The sequence below is a fragment of the Poecilia mexicana genome, unplaced genomic scaffold, assembly GCF_051168715.1.
Source record: "Poecilia mexicana isolate PSO_F unplaced genomic scaffold, ASM5116871v1 scaffold_8, whole genome shotgun sequence".
Lineage (NCBI taxonomy): Eukaryota > Metazoa > Chordata > Actinopteri > Cyprinodontiformes > Poeciliidae > Poecilia > Poecilia mexicana.
In genome coordinates, this window is record NW_028263377.1 from 25,281,572 (window position 1) to 25,294,660 (window position 13,089).

The window sequence follows — 13,089 nt, forward strand, 5'->3', positions numbered from 1 at the left end:
TGCATATATCCTATATATATATATATACATAAATATATATATATAAGTGTGTGTGTGTGTGTGTGTGTGTGTGTGTGTTTGTGTATACTTTTGTGCCATAGTATCCCCAAGAATTTAAAACTACTTTCCCCCTTTCCTGGAACGTTAGCTCTAGAGGCACCAGCACCTCCAGACTCCATTAAGAGATAAAGGGTATACAGAAAATGGATGGGTTCAGTTTTTAAGTTCTGTTTAGAACTTTCTTGAGATTAATTTAAAAATTTCAGAGTTTTTGTCAGGCGTTTTTTCTCTATCTACCATGGCTCTATATGCCATCATAACTTTGTCCTTTCAGGGCTCCTGTTTAACGTTAAATAAAGACACAGCCAGAAATGTTTGAAAGATTTAATCATTTTTCATGTTTCTCCAGAACTTTCTCTCAGTCTCATTTCCTCAAACCAGTTTCCAGGTATGGAAACTGCAGTCAGGAATTCCAGGTTTTCCATAAAAACCACAGATAGTTCATTGGGGTTGACGTCTCACTCTGACAGGAATCTGTGGACTATCCTCTGCCTCCCCCTGGTGGTGGTTGTCAGTTCCTGCGCTGCTCCTGGTCTTTCCTGCGCTGTTTTTCCTTCTGTTTCTCCAGTTTGTCCAGAGCTTTCCTCTCTTTCTCCGCCGCAGTTTGGACGTCTTTGATGCGGCGCTTCAGAGCGCTGCGGTCGGACGAACTGAGCACGCCCAGACCCTGCAGAAGAAAGAGACAGCAGAGGGTCAGAGTACCTCTAGAAGGGTGATCCCATAATCAGTACCATCCTCATTGTCACCTTCAGCTTGGTGCTGTCCATCTGGAGGAGCTGCTCTCCATCAATGTCTCTGGCGCTGAACTCTGGGATGTACTGCTCCATGTGGAGTCCTCGGAGCCACTGACAAACCTCCTGGGTCGACCAGGAGGAGACGGAGGAGGAAAGATCATCACAGGGCTGAGGAGGAGGACGAGGAAGAGGAGAGGTTTGTAAAGTTACACACAAAAAGTCTGTCATTGAAGGCAGCACAGTGGTGCAGTTGGTAGAGCTGTTGCCTTGCAGCAAGAAGGTCCTGGGTTTAATTCCTGGCCTGGGATCTTTCTGCATGGAGTTTGCATGTTCTCCCTGTGCATGGTGGGTTCTCTCTGGGTACTCTGGCTTCCTCCCACAGTCCAAATAAATAAATTCTCCCTAGGTGTGTGCATTTGCCTTGTGGGGATGATTTTCCTGACACATACTACATTGTGGGGACCGGAGCCTGTTCCCTACAAGGGGAAACCCTGGATTTGGGTCAGGGGTCAGAGTTAGGACTAAGGTATGAATTGAGTTTTGGTTGGTTAGGGTTAGGAAAAGGGTAAAGGTGGTTTAGGCTGTAGAAATGAATGGAAGTCAATGGAAAGTCCCCACAAAGATAGCCACGCAAATGTGTGTGTGTGTGTGTGTGTGTGTGTGCGTGTGTGTGTGTGTGTGCGTGTGCGTTTGTTTGTAATACCTTGTGGGGACGATTTTCCTGACATATACTACGTTGTGGGGACCAATCACTCCTCGTGGGGACCAGAGCCTAGTCCCCACAAGGGGAAACCTTGTTTTTGGGTCAGGGGTCAGATTTAGGGCTAAGGTATGAATTGAGTTTTGGTTAGGGTTAGGAAAAGGGTAATGGTGGTTTAGGCTGTAGAAATGAATGGAAGTCAATGGAAAGTCCCCACAAAGATAGCAAAACAAACGTGTGTGTGTGTGTGTGTGCGTGCGTGTGTGTGTGTGTGTGTGTGTGTGTGTGTGTGTGTGTGTGTGTGTGTGTGTGTGTGTGCGTGTGTGTGTGTGTGTGTGTGCGTGTGCATGGTTGTGTGTCCTGCCTCTCGCCTGGAATGTTAACTGGAGAGGCAGCAGCACCTCCACTAGGGACAGGGGTGTATAGAAAATGGATGGATGGATGGATGGATGGATGGATTTAGTTTGTGAATATTTAATTCACAAGCTAAATATTTAGTTTACAAACTGCACATTTAACTTTCCAGTCAAACATTTAGGAAGCTCTTTAGTTTCCAGCTAAGGGTTTAAGTCTGAGCTAAATATTTAGTTTTCAAACTGTTTGTTTATACAATAGTTTCAGATTCCAGATAATCATAATCATTTCATGCTGATGTGCTAAAAGTTTTAGTATTTCTATTTAATATTAACTGCAAACTTATATCAAACTATCCCTACATTAGATGTTCAACATTCTCGATTTTGATTTATTACCACTTTATTCTTCTAATATTATTATTTTGACTCCATTATCACATGACAGTATTCTTGTTATGTTATAACGTTATTCTCATAAATAAATATGTCTAAAAATCCTGGCCTGGCTGGTCCTAATGTTTTGTCGCAGAGTTGACTTGAATTCAAAGTTCAAATAAATAGAAGCTGATAACAGGCTAGTCAAACAAGATGGTGGTCTGGACATGCTGGCATCACTCGTAACTATGGAAACCCAAGGAGAGAATTGGTGAACAGCATCCCAAATTTTCCAAACATTAAATCTTCAATTGTCAAAATCCTTTTTATTGCCGAGGTGTAATTCAGATATATTTTGGGATTTCAGAGCGTCACCTCATCAGAGGACTGGGACAGGGTGTGGTAGGGATGGGAGGATCTGGAGGACGACTCTGGAGGAGGAGAGGTGGAAGAGGAGGTGGGAGGAGGAGAAAACTCCTCACTGAGAGCCGACTCCTGGACAGAGAGCAGAAACAACATAATTATAAAATATTCCTCTTATATTCAGTTTTTAATTGCAAATCATTTAAAAATCACAATTTCTTCTACATGAAAACTATTTTCTTAGGGCTGAAACAAACAAATTATTTTGGTGATTGATTAATCTATTATTCTGACGATTAATCACTTAATCTGTTAAAAAAAGTTGGAATATTCTCCATATTTTTCATTCACTGCCTTTTCACTCAACATTAGAAATACATTAAAAGCTGCAAATAAACAAATATTGTCTAAAATTATTTTTAATAATTCAGTAAGAAAGACTTATGGTCAACCAGGATCCAGAACTGAGTCTTCATTGAGTCAAAGACATAAGCAAGCAGCCGCTTAGGGCCCCAGGGCCACTAAGGGGCCCCCGGAGTGGAGCTGATTTTTTATTTTTATGGTAATAATTTCTATGTCATTATAATATCAAAAACACACAATTTCGCTATTAAGTGATTTGTTTTTACAATAATATATATTTGATAATGTATGTAGAAATTATTTTACTGATTTTTTTGGGGCCCCTGGTGGCCGCGGTAGGTACCGCACGCTTCACTGGTTCCATGTGCTGCCGTGCAACGTGCAGAGCATCCAAACCTCCAAGTCAGAAGTTAAGTTAGCAAAACAATGTCACAAAAAGGGACGAATCCTCCAGGGAGGGAGAAAAGAAAGGAAGAATAGAAAAAAGCCTAGATAAAAATTTGTTTTAATGCCTTGGCAATGTAATGATTTGTAAAAGATTAGTAAAGCTGCTAATAGAAAATTAGCTTCAACGGTCCAGTTCAACAGCCCAACATTTATGCTAGGGTCTTTGTGTTTGTGTGAAACTGAGTTTAAACTTTCAATGAGTTGATTTTCATGGTCGCTTTGTATATTTCTGAGGTATTTTTGGCTTCAAAACACCGAGTTTGATAACGTTTGATAATAATTAAAACTTGTCAATGTCTGACATTGTCTAGCAGAATGTTTCTACGTCAGGCTACATGGCTGCTACATCGACGAGTTGAGATTTGTTGTTTGCTGCTGAGCAAAATCATTTTGTGGCTAAACAAACATTATTTTTACATCAACTTCTCAGTTATGTGAAACTTCTGTTAAATTAATTTGAAGGCATAAAATCAGTCCAGTACCGGTACCGGTCCACATTCTCAGGGGAGAAAGACTCACCTGGTATAAATCAATCAATCAATCAATCAAATTTTATTTGTATAGCACATTTCAGCAGCAAGGCATTTCAAAGTGCTTTACATAATTTTAAACAGTGAGAAAGAAAAAGAAAGTAATAAAAAGATAAAAAAAAAAAGATAAAATCACAGCCTAACAGGACAAGGCCTCCAGCCTTGCAGCACCAGGCTCCGTCCGCCTGTTTCGCGAAAATTTTGCGCTAGGACTTTCGCTGTCCTACGCGGATTTTGTGCATTAATTGGTTACCTGTTAGAGTAAACAGTGAGAAAGAAAAAGAAAGTAATAAAAAGATAAAAAGAAAAGATAAAATCACAGCCTAACAGGACAAGGCCTCCAGCCTTGCAGCACCAGGCTCCGTCCGCCTGTTTCGCGAAAATTTTGCGCTAGGACTTTCGCTGTCCTACGCGGATTTTGTGCATTAATTGGTTACCTGTTAGAGTCTAGAATTTACAGGGTTTTATATACGCGCAATGACTCCCAGTCACTCGCAAATACATTGAAGGCATCAATTGCCATAAGCAACTGTAAACAGGTGAGTTTTAAGTTGAGATTTAAAGGCACCCAGTGTTTCAGCTGTTTTACAGTTTTCTGGAAGTTTGTTCCAAATCCGTGGCGCATAGAAACTGAATGATGCTTCTCCTCGTTTGGTTCTGGTTCTGGGGATGCAGAGCAGACCAGAACCAGAAGATCTGAGGGGTCTAGACGGTTGGTACAGCAATAACAGATCTTTAATGTATTGTGGTGCTAAACCATTCAGTGATTTATAAACTAACAACAGTATTTTAAAGTCTATCCTCTGAGCTACAGGGAGCCAGTGTAGGGACTTTAGAACTGGTGTTATGTGCTCTATCTTCCTGGTTCTAGTGAGAACGCGAGCAGCAGCGTTCTGGATCAGCTGCAGCTGTTTGATTGATTTATTAGTCAGACCTGTGAAGACGCTGTTGCAGTAATCAATGCGGCTAAAGATAAACGCCTGGATGAGTTTCTCTAGATCCTGCTGAGACATTAGTCCTCTAATCCTGGAGATGTTCTTCAGGTGATAGAAGGCCGACTTTGTGACTGTCTTAATGTGGCTCTGAAGGTTCAGGTCAGAGTCCACCACTACTCCCAGGTTTCGGGCCTGATCGCTGGTTTTCAGTTGTAATAACTGAAGCTGAGCATTGACTCTAGTTTGCTCTTCTTTCGGTCCAAAGATAATAACTTCAGTTTTGTTTCTGTTCAGCTGGAGAAAGTTTTGGCACATCCACACATTTATCTGTTCTAAGCACCTATTCAGTGATTGGAGGGGTTCAGAGTCACCAGGTGACATCGTGATGTAGAGCTGAGTATCATCCGCGTAGTTATGGTAGCTAATCCTATTTCCTGCTATAACCTGAGCCAGCGGGAGCATATAAATATTGAAAAGAAGGGGTCCTAGGATTGAGCCTTGGGGTACCCCACATGTGACCTTTGACCTCTCTGATGAGAAGTTTCCAATTGAAACAAAGAAATTCCTGTTCTTTATGTAAGATTCAAATCAGTTGAGCACTGGACCGGAGAGTCCGACCCAACTCTCCAGTCGATTCAGTAAAATGTCGTGGCCAACAGTGTCGAAAGCTGCACTGAGGTCCAACAGAACCAGCACTGTGGTTCTCCCACAGTCTGTGTTTATATGGATGTCATTGAACACTTTTACAAGGGCCGTCTCCGTCCTGTGGTGAGCACGAAAACCATACTGGAAGGAGTCAAAGCGATTCATTATTGTTAAGAAGTTATTTAATTGCTTAAAAACTTCTTTTTCAATAACTTTGCTGATGAATGGGAGGTTGGAGATCGGCCTGTAATTCTGCAGTAGTGATTTGTCTAGATTGTTCTTTTTTATCAGTGGTTTGATAACTGCTGTTTTCAAAGTCTGGGGGAAAACACCTGAAGAGAGCGATGGGTTTACTATTTGGATCAGATCATTAGCAACGACAGGCAGGACTTTCTTAAAGAAATGTGTGGGTAGGACATCCAGACAGCAGGAACTGGAGCTTAATTGACTTATAATTTCTTCTAGGGTTTTATAATGAAGTAGTTGAAATTGGGTCATTTTTACTGCCTTTGTTTTGTTTGGGCCCAGCATTGGTACTGGCTTTGGAGTGGATGTGCAGATTAATCCTCTGATCTTTTGAATTTTCTCTGAAAAGAAACTGGAGAACTTGTTGCAGGCGGCATTAGATTGAAGTTCAGGTGGTAATGTCATAGGAGGATTTGTGAGCCTGTCAACAGTAGCAAATAAAACTCGGGCGTTGTTAGTGTTTTTGTTTATGACATCTGCAAAGAAAGCCTCTCTTGCATGTTTTAGTGTTGTGTGATAGTTACGTAGTCTTTCCTTGTAGATGTCATAATATAAAATGACATTTTTAGCTATTGGAGTTATGCTTAAGAGAAATTTATGTAATCAAAGAATGTCGGCTGCACCGATTGCAGTTTTCTGGCCGGTTACCGAGCTTTAAAAAGCCTGACCTGCTGATTTTGATTTTGGCTGATATAATTGTCTTTTGTCTGAAATGTCGCTAAATATACCAAAAAAAGTCACAGTTGGCAACAGTGGGGTGAATATTGTTAACTGTAAACGTTCAGACCTGACCTGGTTGGTCTGTCAGTCAAACCTCTCACTGCAGAGCAGAAGAGGACAGAGGCTGATTTATGAACCTTTGCTGACAAAGATAAGATTAGAGGATAATATGGGCTTCATATGTAAATATCGGCCAAACACGATCCCCCAAAATTAAGAAAATCGGCGCCCAGACATCAACTGGTTGATAAATCACTTGGCCAATAAATGTGTCCTATATTATACATGTATATAATGTAAACAGCACTGACAGAGATGCAATAAGTTTATAGCAGGTGTGTGAATGATCTAATGATCGGACTGCTGATAGCAGCCAGTCCACATTGTTAGAAGAACTAGAGGGTCCCAAAACCAAATTTCGCTTAGGGCCCCATGGAGGCTCGGGCCGGCCCTGGTCAGAGGAAGCCTTCAGCAGCCCACTGGTGGGTTTCAATCGTTCCTGGATCCCAGCAGAGCAGACAACATACTCCAGCATTCGCCTCAGAGTGAGACATCGCTCTGCGGCTCCTGCTGAAGGATCTCTGCTGCGGAGGAGAGGAGTCGGAAACCGGAGCTTCCTTCTGAATCTGACCAGCACATATTTCACTGACCGCAGCTGGCGGGTCATGTGACTCCGTCAGCCAATCAGAACTAATCTACCTGCTGCAGATAGACACTGCTCCATCAGATGTCAAATCAGTTCTAGGGGTTGCACCAATTAGTCGACTAGTCGACTAGTCGATTCTTTTCTCTGCACTGACTTTTTTCTGGGCCAGTCGACTAGTCGCAATTACATGACTAAACAGATTTTTTCCCAGAAAATGAAAGAAGGTGGACTAGGTGAGTTCGTCAGAAAACTCAAATTGTATAAAAATGTAAATTTAATAATTACAAACTGTAAATTACAACATAGGCTACCGCAATAGGGGCGTTGCGCGGCGCGGTGGTTAGCGCAGCGCCCCGCATACAGAGACTTTAGACCGCGGTAATCAGGAGTCCGACTCCCGTCCTCCATCGGCTGGGCCCAGGCCTCTCTCCGCTCTCTCTGCTCCCTTACAGTCAGATCGTTGTCAAATAAGCTAGTGCCGAAAAAATCCTTAAAAAAATAAATAAATAAAAAAGACTACCGCAGTAATGTGTTACAACGCGTCATGATGTCAGGCTTTTTTATCCATCCAACTGATCAGCGTCACCCTGCGTATTGAAGCTTTTAACCTGGCAGCTTTACGCTCTTATAAAGATATGGTTTGACTACATCTGGAAACTAAGTCCAAGCTTCATCCTGAGGATCTGATAGAGGCGATCTCGGCCGCCGTCCGCATGTCGGTTCAGAGAGCTGCTGCTGAGTCAGCAGAGCCTCCTGCTGCGCATCGGGCGGAGGAGCAGCAGGAGGAGGAGCAGGGGGAGGAGCAGGAGGTTTCGTTAAATTCAACTGTAACCAAACGGGATCCGTTCATAATAAGTTTGGTTTGTGATGTTCCAAAAGCACCATTGTGGTCAGTGTGATAATTTGACTCCTATACGAGTAACTATCCAGAGATCATTAGCATCAGCCGGTGTTTGGAAAAAAACAAAAAAAAAAGTCAGACCCGAATTTGTACAACGAACTTTTCTCCCTGCTCACGAAGAATGATCTGTTTATTGCTCTTTTAATTCTGCATAATAGACTTAGTAAAAGCAGGAGAAGGGGAGTGTGTGTGTGTGTGTGGGGGGGGTGGTCGGGGGAGGGTCCATATTTGCCGTGAAAATAGCTGATAAAGCCTCCAAGTAGTTGTGAAGGGTTTTTGCGCTTACGTCACTATGACGTCACCGCGACTAGTCGACATCGACTCGACTATTATCATGATGTAGTCGACCTTAAAAAATATGTAGTCGTTCAACCCCTAATCAGTTCACTTCAACCGAACTGAGACCTGGGATTGTAGGCAGAACAGAGTTTTTTTGTTTTTTGTCCTGATCAGAGTTTGATTGCACATTCACACATCCCCAAACAAACCTCAAACAAACTAGAGTTCCAGTAAAGCACACTAAATATTGATGGTGTGAATGCAGCCTAAAATGTTATTATGCTTCCCTGATCAGGTTAGGATAGATTTATGGACTATACAAAACATGTTCATTATTTTATTTTAATTTTTTTTCCACAAATCATTCTTAGATAATGAGAATTTTGTCTGTTCAGGTCAGAATGATCTGTTTCAGGGATTCTGTCACTTTAAGTCCAAGTAAGCTGTTGCTAGCCACGCCCCCAACTCAACCTTTACCCCCACATGAAAATGGCTGCAAGCAGATACACAATTATATAGTCATACATCTTGAAAAGCAAGTAGAGCCTTCTCCACAACCAACCAGAATGCAGCAAGTGGTTTCTGGGAGGTAAGTCAACAAGAAAACACTTGTCTTTTCCAGCAGCCATTGTACATACATACAGCCGTAAAACTAGCTGACCAAATGTGCTGCGGGTTGGCCTATGTTCGGCTGGGGTTGCTAAATAACGGCACATTGCCTGTTGAATGTGGCTTAACAATCACTAGGTTTTTGAAACGGCTCATTTTCCAGACACCAAAAAACATTAAGTTATTGCCTCAAAATGGCTATGTGAGGTTTTTTAATTGCTTGGGCTGTTTTAGAAGCACTTGAGACCCAAATGGAAGAACAAAAACATGCAAAATGTAAATTTTACATAATAGTTCTCTAAACTAGCTGTTTGTGTTGCTCTGCTGTCAGTCATGTTCATGTAATGGCAAAATAACCTTCCAGCGATTAAAATGTTTTCTTGTGATTTATTCTGGGCCTGAAAAAACATCCTGATCAGCTGCAAAATGATGCATTCAAGTACATCCCAAAACTGCAAAAACTCTTTACTTCTCGTTCAGAACCATATTCTGGACCTCGTACTTCAGGCCTAAAGAAGAAAGTACCTGTGAGTGGGACTTCCTGGGTCTCTGGGAGCCCAGCGGGGGGATTTTGGGGGAACATGGAGGAGTCCCAGAGGAGGAGAAGGACCCCCGACCTTCAGTGAACCAGGAAAACGAGACGAAAGATCCAGAGGACCGAGACGGACTCTCAGACGGTTCTCTGAGGACAGGAGACATGTCCAACACCGGTTAATCATGTGGTTCTGCAGGAAGCAGAAGGTTATGTTGGTGATGGACCCACCTGCTGCCCACAGAGAGCCTGTTGGATTTATCTTTCCTCACTCTGATGTAGGAACGTCTGAGTGTCACCCTGAGACACAAAGGACACCATCACCGACTGAGACGGTTGGACAGAAACACAGCTTTTATGTTTAGCATGCAGGAGAACTCAGTTTATTCACCCTAAATCCAGGAAACGTCTCTTCGTCTTCTTATCAAAGACGACGGTCGGACTGCTGGGATCAGCTGGACTCGTGTCTCGGCTTGTGTCAGAAACCAGAACTGAAACAAACAAGTGATCATAAATTAGGAGCAGGAACATGTGATTACCTGTTTACAGGAGAGTTACAGGTGTGTTTATAACACCCACTATCAGGATTGTTTTGTGTCCTTGTTTCCAGTTGCGTTTACGACTCCAATAATCATCAATATAAGCTAAGCGATGTATCCAGGTGTGTTTAATTGTTCAGCTGGTGTGTGTCCAGGTGTCTATCCAGGTGTGTGTCCAGGTGTGCATCCAGGTGTGTGTCCAGGTGTGTGTCCAGGTGTGTGTCCAGGTGTGTATCCAGGTGTGTGTCCAGGTGTGTGTCCAGGTGTGTATCCAGGTGTGTGTCCAGGTGTGCATCCAGGTGTGTGTCCAGATGTGCATCCAGGTGTGTGTCCAGGTGTGTATCCAGATGTGTGTACCTTCGCTGTCCGGCCTCCTGTTCCTCCTCATGTATACAGGTGAGCAGTCGGAGGAGGGGCAGGATTTAGACGGCGAGCTGCTTGGCGTCACCAGAGCCTCCTGTGATGTGGCGTTGGTCAGCTGATGGTACCGCCCCCGTGGTGGAGCGACCAATGAGGCGCCCTCGTCCTCTGGAGACCGACGACCCTGAGAGGGCAAGGTGAAACAGGAAGAAGATTCTTTTTCATATTTTTTCAAAGCAAAAGCTCTGTATGATTCCTTCTGATTGGTCTCACCAGCGATGCGTCGAAGGAAAAGGCGGGGCTTCGGGACGACACAAGTAAATCAGGTGAGGGGGAGGAGCCTCTCATGGCCAGGTGTAGAGGTGAGCGCGCGGACTGTACCGGACTTTCCTGGTAACACACTCAGAAGATCAGCCGATCGGATCATGGCTGGTATAAAACACACCAGAGTTTCAGGCTGGACTCTACCTTCCTGTCGAAGCCGTCGTCTCCCTCCGTGGAGCTCACGCTGTCACGGTAACGGGAGCGCGAGGGCCGGTGGCGGCGCGTTTTGACGGACAGCTGGGCCCGGCCCTTCTGGATGCTGTTGTCCAGCAGCTCCGTCTCCGGGACGGCCTCGTTCAGGTCTGCGACAGGAGACGGGTTCATTCAGTTACTGCGGAGAAGCTTGATGCTTCGGGAAGCAGCTCTAGAAAACCGGAGGTGAAAAAATTAATCTGTAAAAATAAACAAACGCCATGAAGCCCAGACCGGAAGGAAGTGGTTTAAAAAACCTCAAGGAACGATATGATGGTGATTTAATAACCTGCTCAATACCGCCATGATACTGGACATCCATCCATCCACATCCATCCACAATGGACGGATGGATGGATGGATGATGGATGGATGAACTGTCTAACCTAACCTCAGTTCATGTTTATTCCACAGTTTTGTTCTGATGATGCATCAAGTTTTTAACTTAATAAGCTCTTCCTCCTCCCACTCAGTCCATCAGAGCGCCATCAAATATTCAGCATGCTGACCAACACACACACACACACACACACACACACACACACACACACACACACACACACACACACACACACACACACACACTAGACTAAATGGCCTCTAAAAGCAAATAAAACAAACAAGAACTTTGTCTTGTTGATATTCTGTGATTGTAAAAATATCTCTGCATTGAAACATTCTGTCTCGGTTTTGTTGGTTTTGTCGATAATTTAAACTTATTTCTGCCGCTTGATGTATTAACCTCCCGTCTCCATGACGACCAGCATGGCAGCAGTGCACGTCTGTTTGCTCTCTTGTTAGGAGAACTCTTATTCAGGATGTGAACAACCTCCTCAGAGGAATAAAGGGTTCCCACACACACACAGCGCGCGCGCACACACACACACGCACACACACATACACACACACACACACTGAGCTGATGGAGGTTTATTTCCCAGGGGGGAAGACGGATGGGGGAGGTAAACTTGATGGGGGAGGAAGGGAAGATGTGTCGGGCAGTAAAATGATGCGACAGAGAGAGAGAAGATAGAGATTTAATGAAACAGAGGATGGAGGGATGATGGATGGATGAATCGGAGGGTGGGGGAGGAAAACGAGGCAATGTTGGAGAACAAAGAACGAGGAAGAGAAGGAAAGCTGAATCCTGCAGACTTTTAGATGTTTTCAAGTGATTTCTTTGACCTTACCAGCTGCTGAGTTCTTCCTGTTCAGTTAATTCATGTAGATAAATCATCGCTGCCTAATAATGACCAGCAGGGGGTGCTATTGTGCTCAGAACGAGGCGCATAATCATCATTAATGTGTAAATGAGTCCATTAGTGGTTCTGTGAGGCTCACCGAACACGTTGTCTGTGTCCTCCAGGCCTGCAGACATGGCTCTGTGATTATCTGCTCAGAGACAGGAGACAGACAGAGGACAGTGGGACAGAAGGAACAAAATGTCAAACAGCATCAAACACATATTATCTTTGTTGCTGAAGCTGCTTATGCATGCTAGTTTACGTTACGGCTAAGAAACATTTTATGACCATCTGATCTGCACTGGGACAGTTTTGATTTAACTTTGCCTGATGATAAATAGTTTTTAAAGAGGAGGTGTTTTGTAAAATTTACTTTTTTTTAGCTTTAGATCACGTTATAATATGATTCCTTTATCAAACACACACCTGGAGTGTTGCTTTGATTCTTTCATGCATGTTTGAGGAATCCTTGAATCTCCTGTGGCAGCCATTCAGGGGTCCCTGAACACCTCAACCTAAACGGAGCTCCTTCAGACTAGCAGCAGCAGCAATTAGCAAACACCTGGTGGACCTGAGAGTCTGCTGAGCTTGTCATACAAACTACTGCTCAGAGTAATACTTTAATAACAGCATGAGGAGGAGCGTTGTTCTTCAGGTTTTCTCACTCCAGAATGTCCGTCTTCATCCTGTTCCACCAGAATCTGATCTGTGCCCTGAAACTGACCACCAGCTTCAACCCTGGATCTGATGACACGTCTTCATCGTTAATGTCACAAGTCAACACTCATCTTCCCCAATTCTGTTGTGTTTCTGATCCAGTCTGCATCATAAAGGCAATATCAGGCGTTTATCAAAGCCTGACACAATAAATAAGGCGCCACAACGACCAGCTGGTCCACAGGAAACATTCAGCTTCCTGAAGAAATCCAGATGATCTCAGTCCCTCCTCCTCTTCCTCCTCCAAACTCCCAGAGCAGTTGACCTCTGCA

The 13,089-nt window shown here is 43.7% G+C and overlaps 1 protein-coding gene across 1 annotated transcript; it reads right to left on the reverse strand.

Annotated features, from left to right (window-relative positions):
• Window positions 1-370: 370 nt before the first annotated feature.
• On the reverse strand, window positions 371-12,249 carry samd14 (sterile alpha motif domain containing 14). Its single transcript, XM_088007781.1, has 10 exons — window positions 12,198-12,249; window positions 10,809-10,966; window positions 10,614-10,730; window positions 10,338-10,524; window positions 9,833-9,932; window positions 9,673-9,741; window positions 9,435-9,591; window positions 2,601-2,720; window positions 807-962; window positions 371-727 (listed from the first exon to the last, which is right to left on the reverse strand). Exons 1-10 carry the CDS (start codon window positions 12,232-12,234, stop codon window positions 572-574), a joined length of 1,257 nt encoding a protein of 418 aa, XP_087863907.1. The 5' UTR covers window positions 12,235-12,249; the 3' UTR covers window positions 371-571.
• Window positions 12,250-13,089: the final 840 nt, after the last annotated feature.

Bases quoted from the DNA above. Each gene is read 5' to 3' on its own strand.
- samd14 (XM_088007781.1), bottom strand. From the start codon at position 12,234: ATGTCTGCAGGCCTGGAGGACACAGACAACGTGTTCG. The intron at 10,731-10,808 runs GTAGAGTCCAGC...GTGTGTTACCAG, and splicing joins ACGACGGCTTCGACAGGAAG to GAAAGTCCGGTACAGTCCGC. The intron at 2,721-9,434 runs GTACTTTCTTCT...CTCTCTGTCCAG, and splicing joins CCAGGAAGTCCCACTCACAG to GAGTCGGCTCTCAGTGAGGA.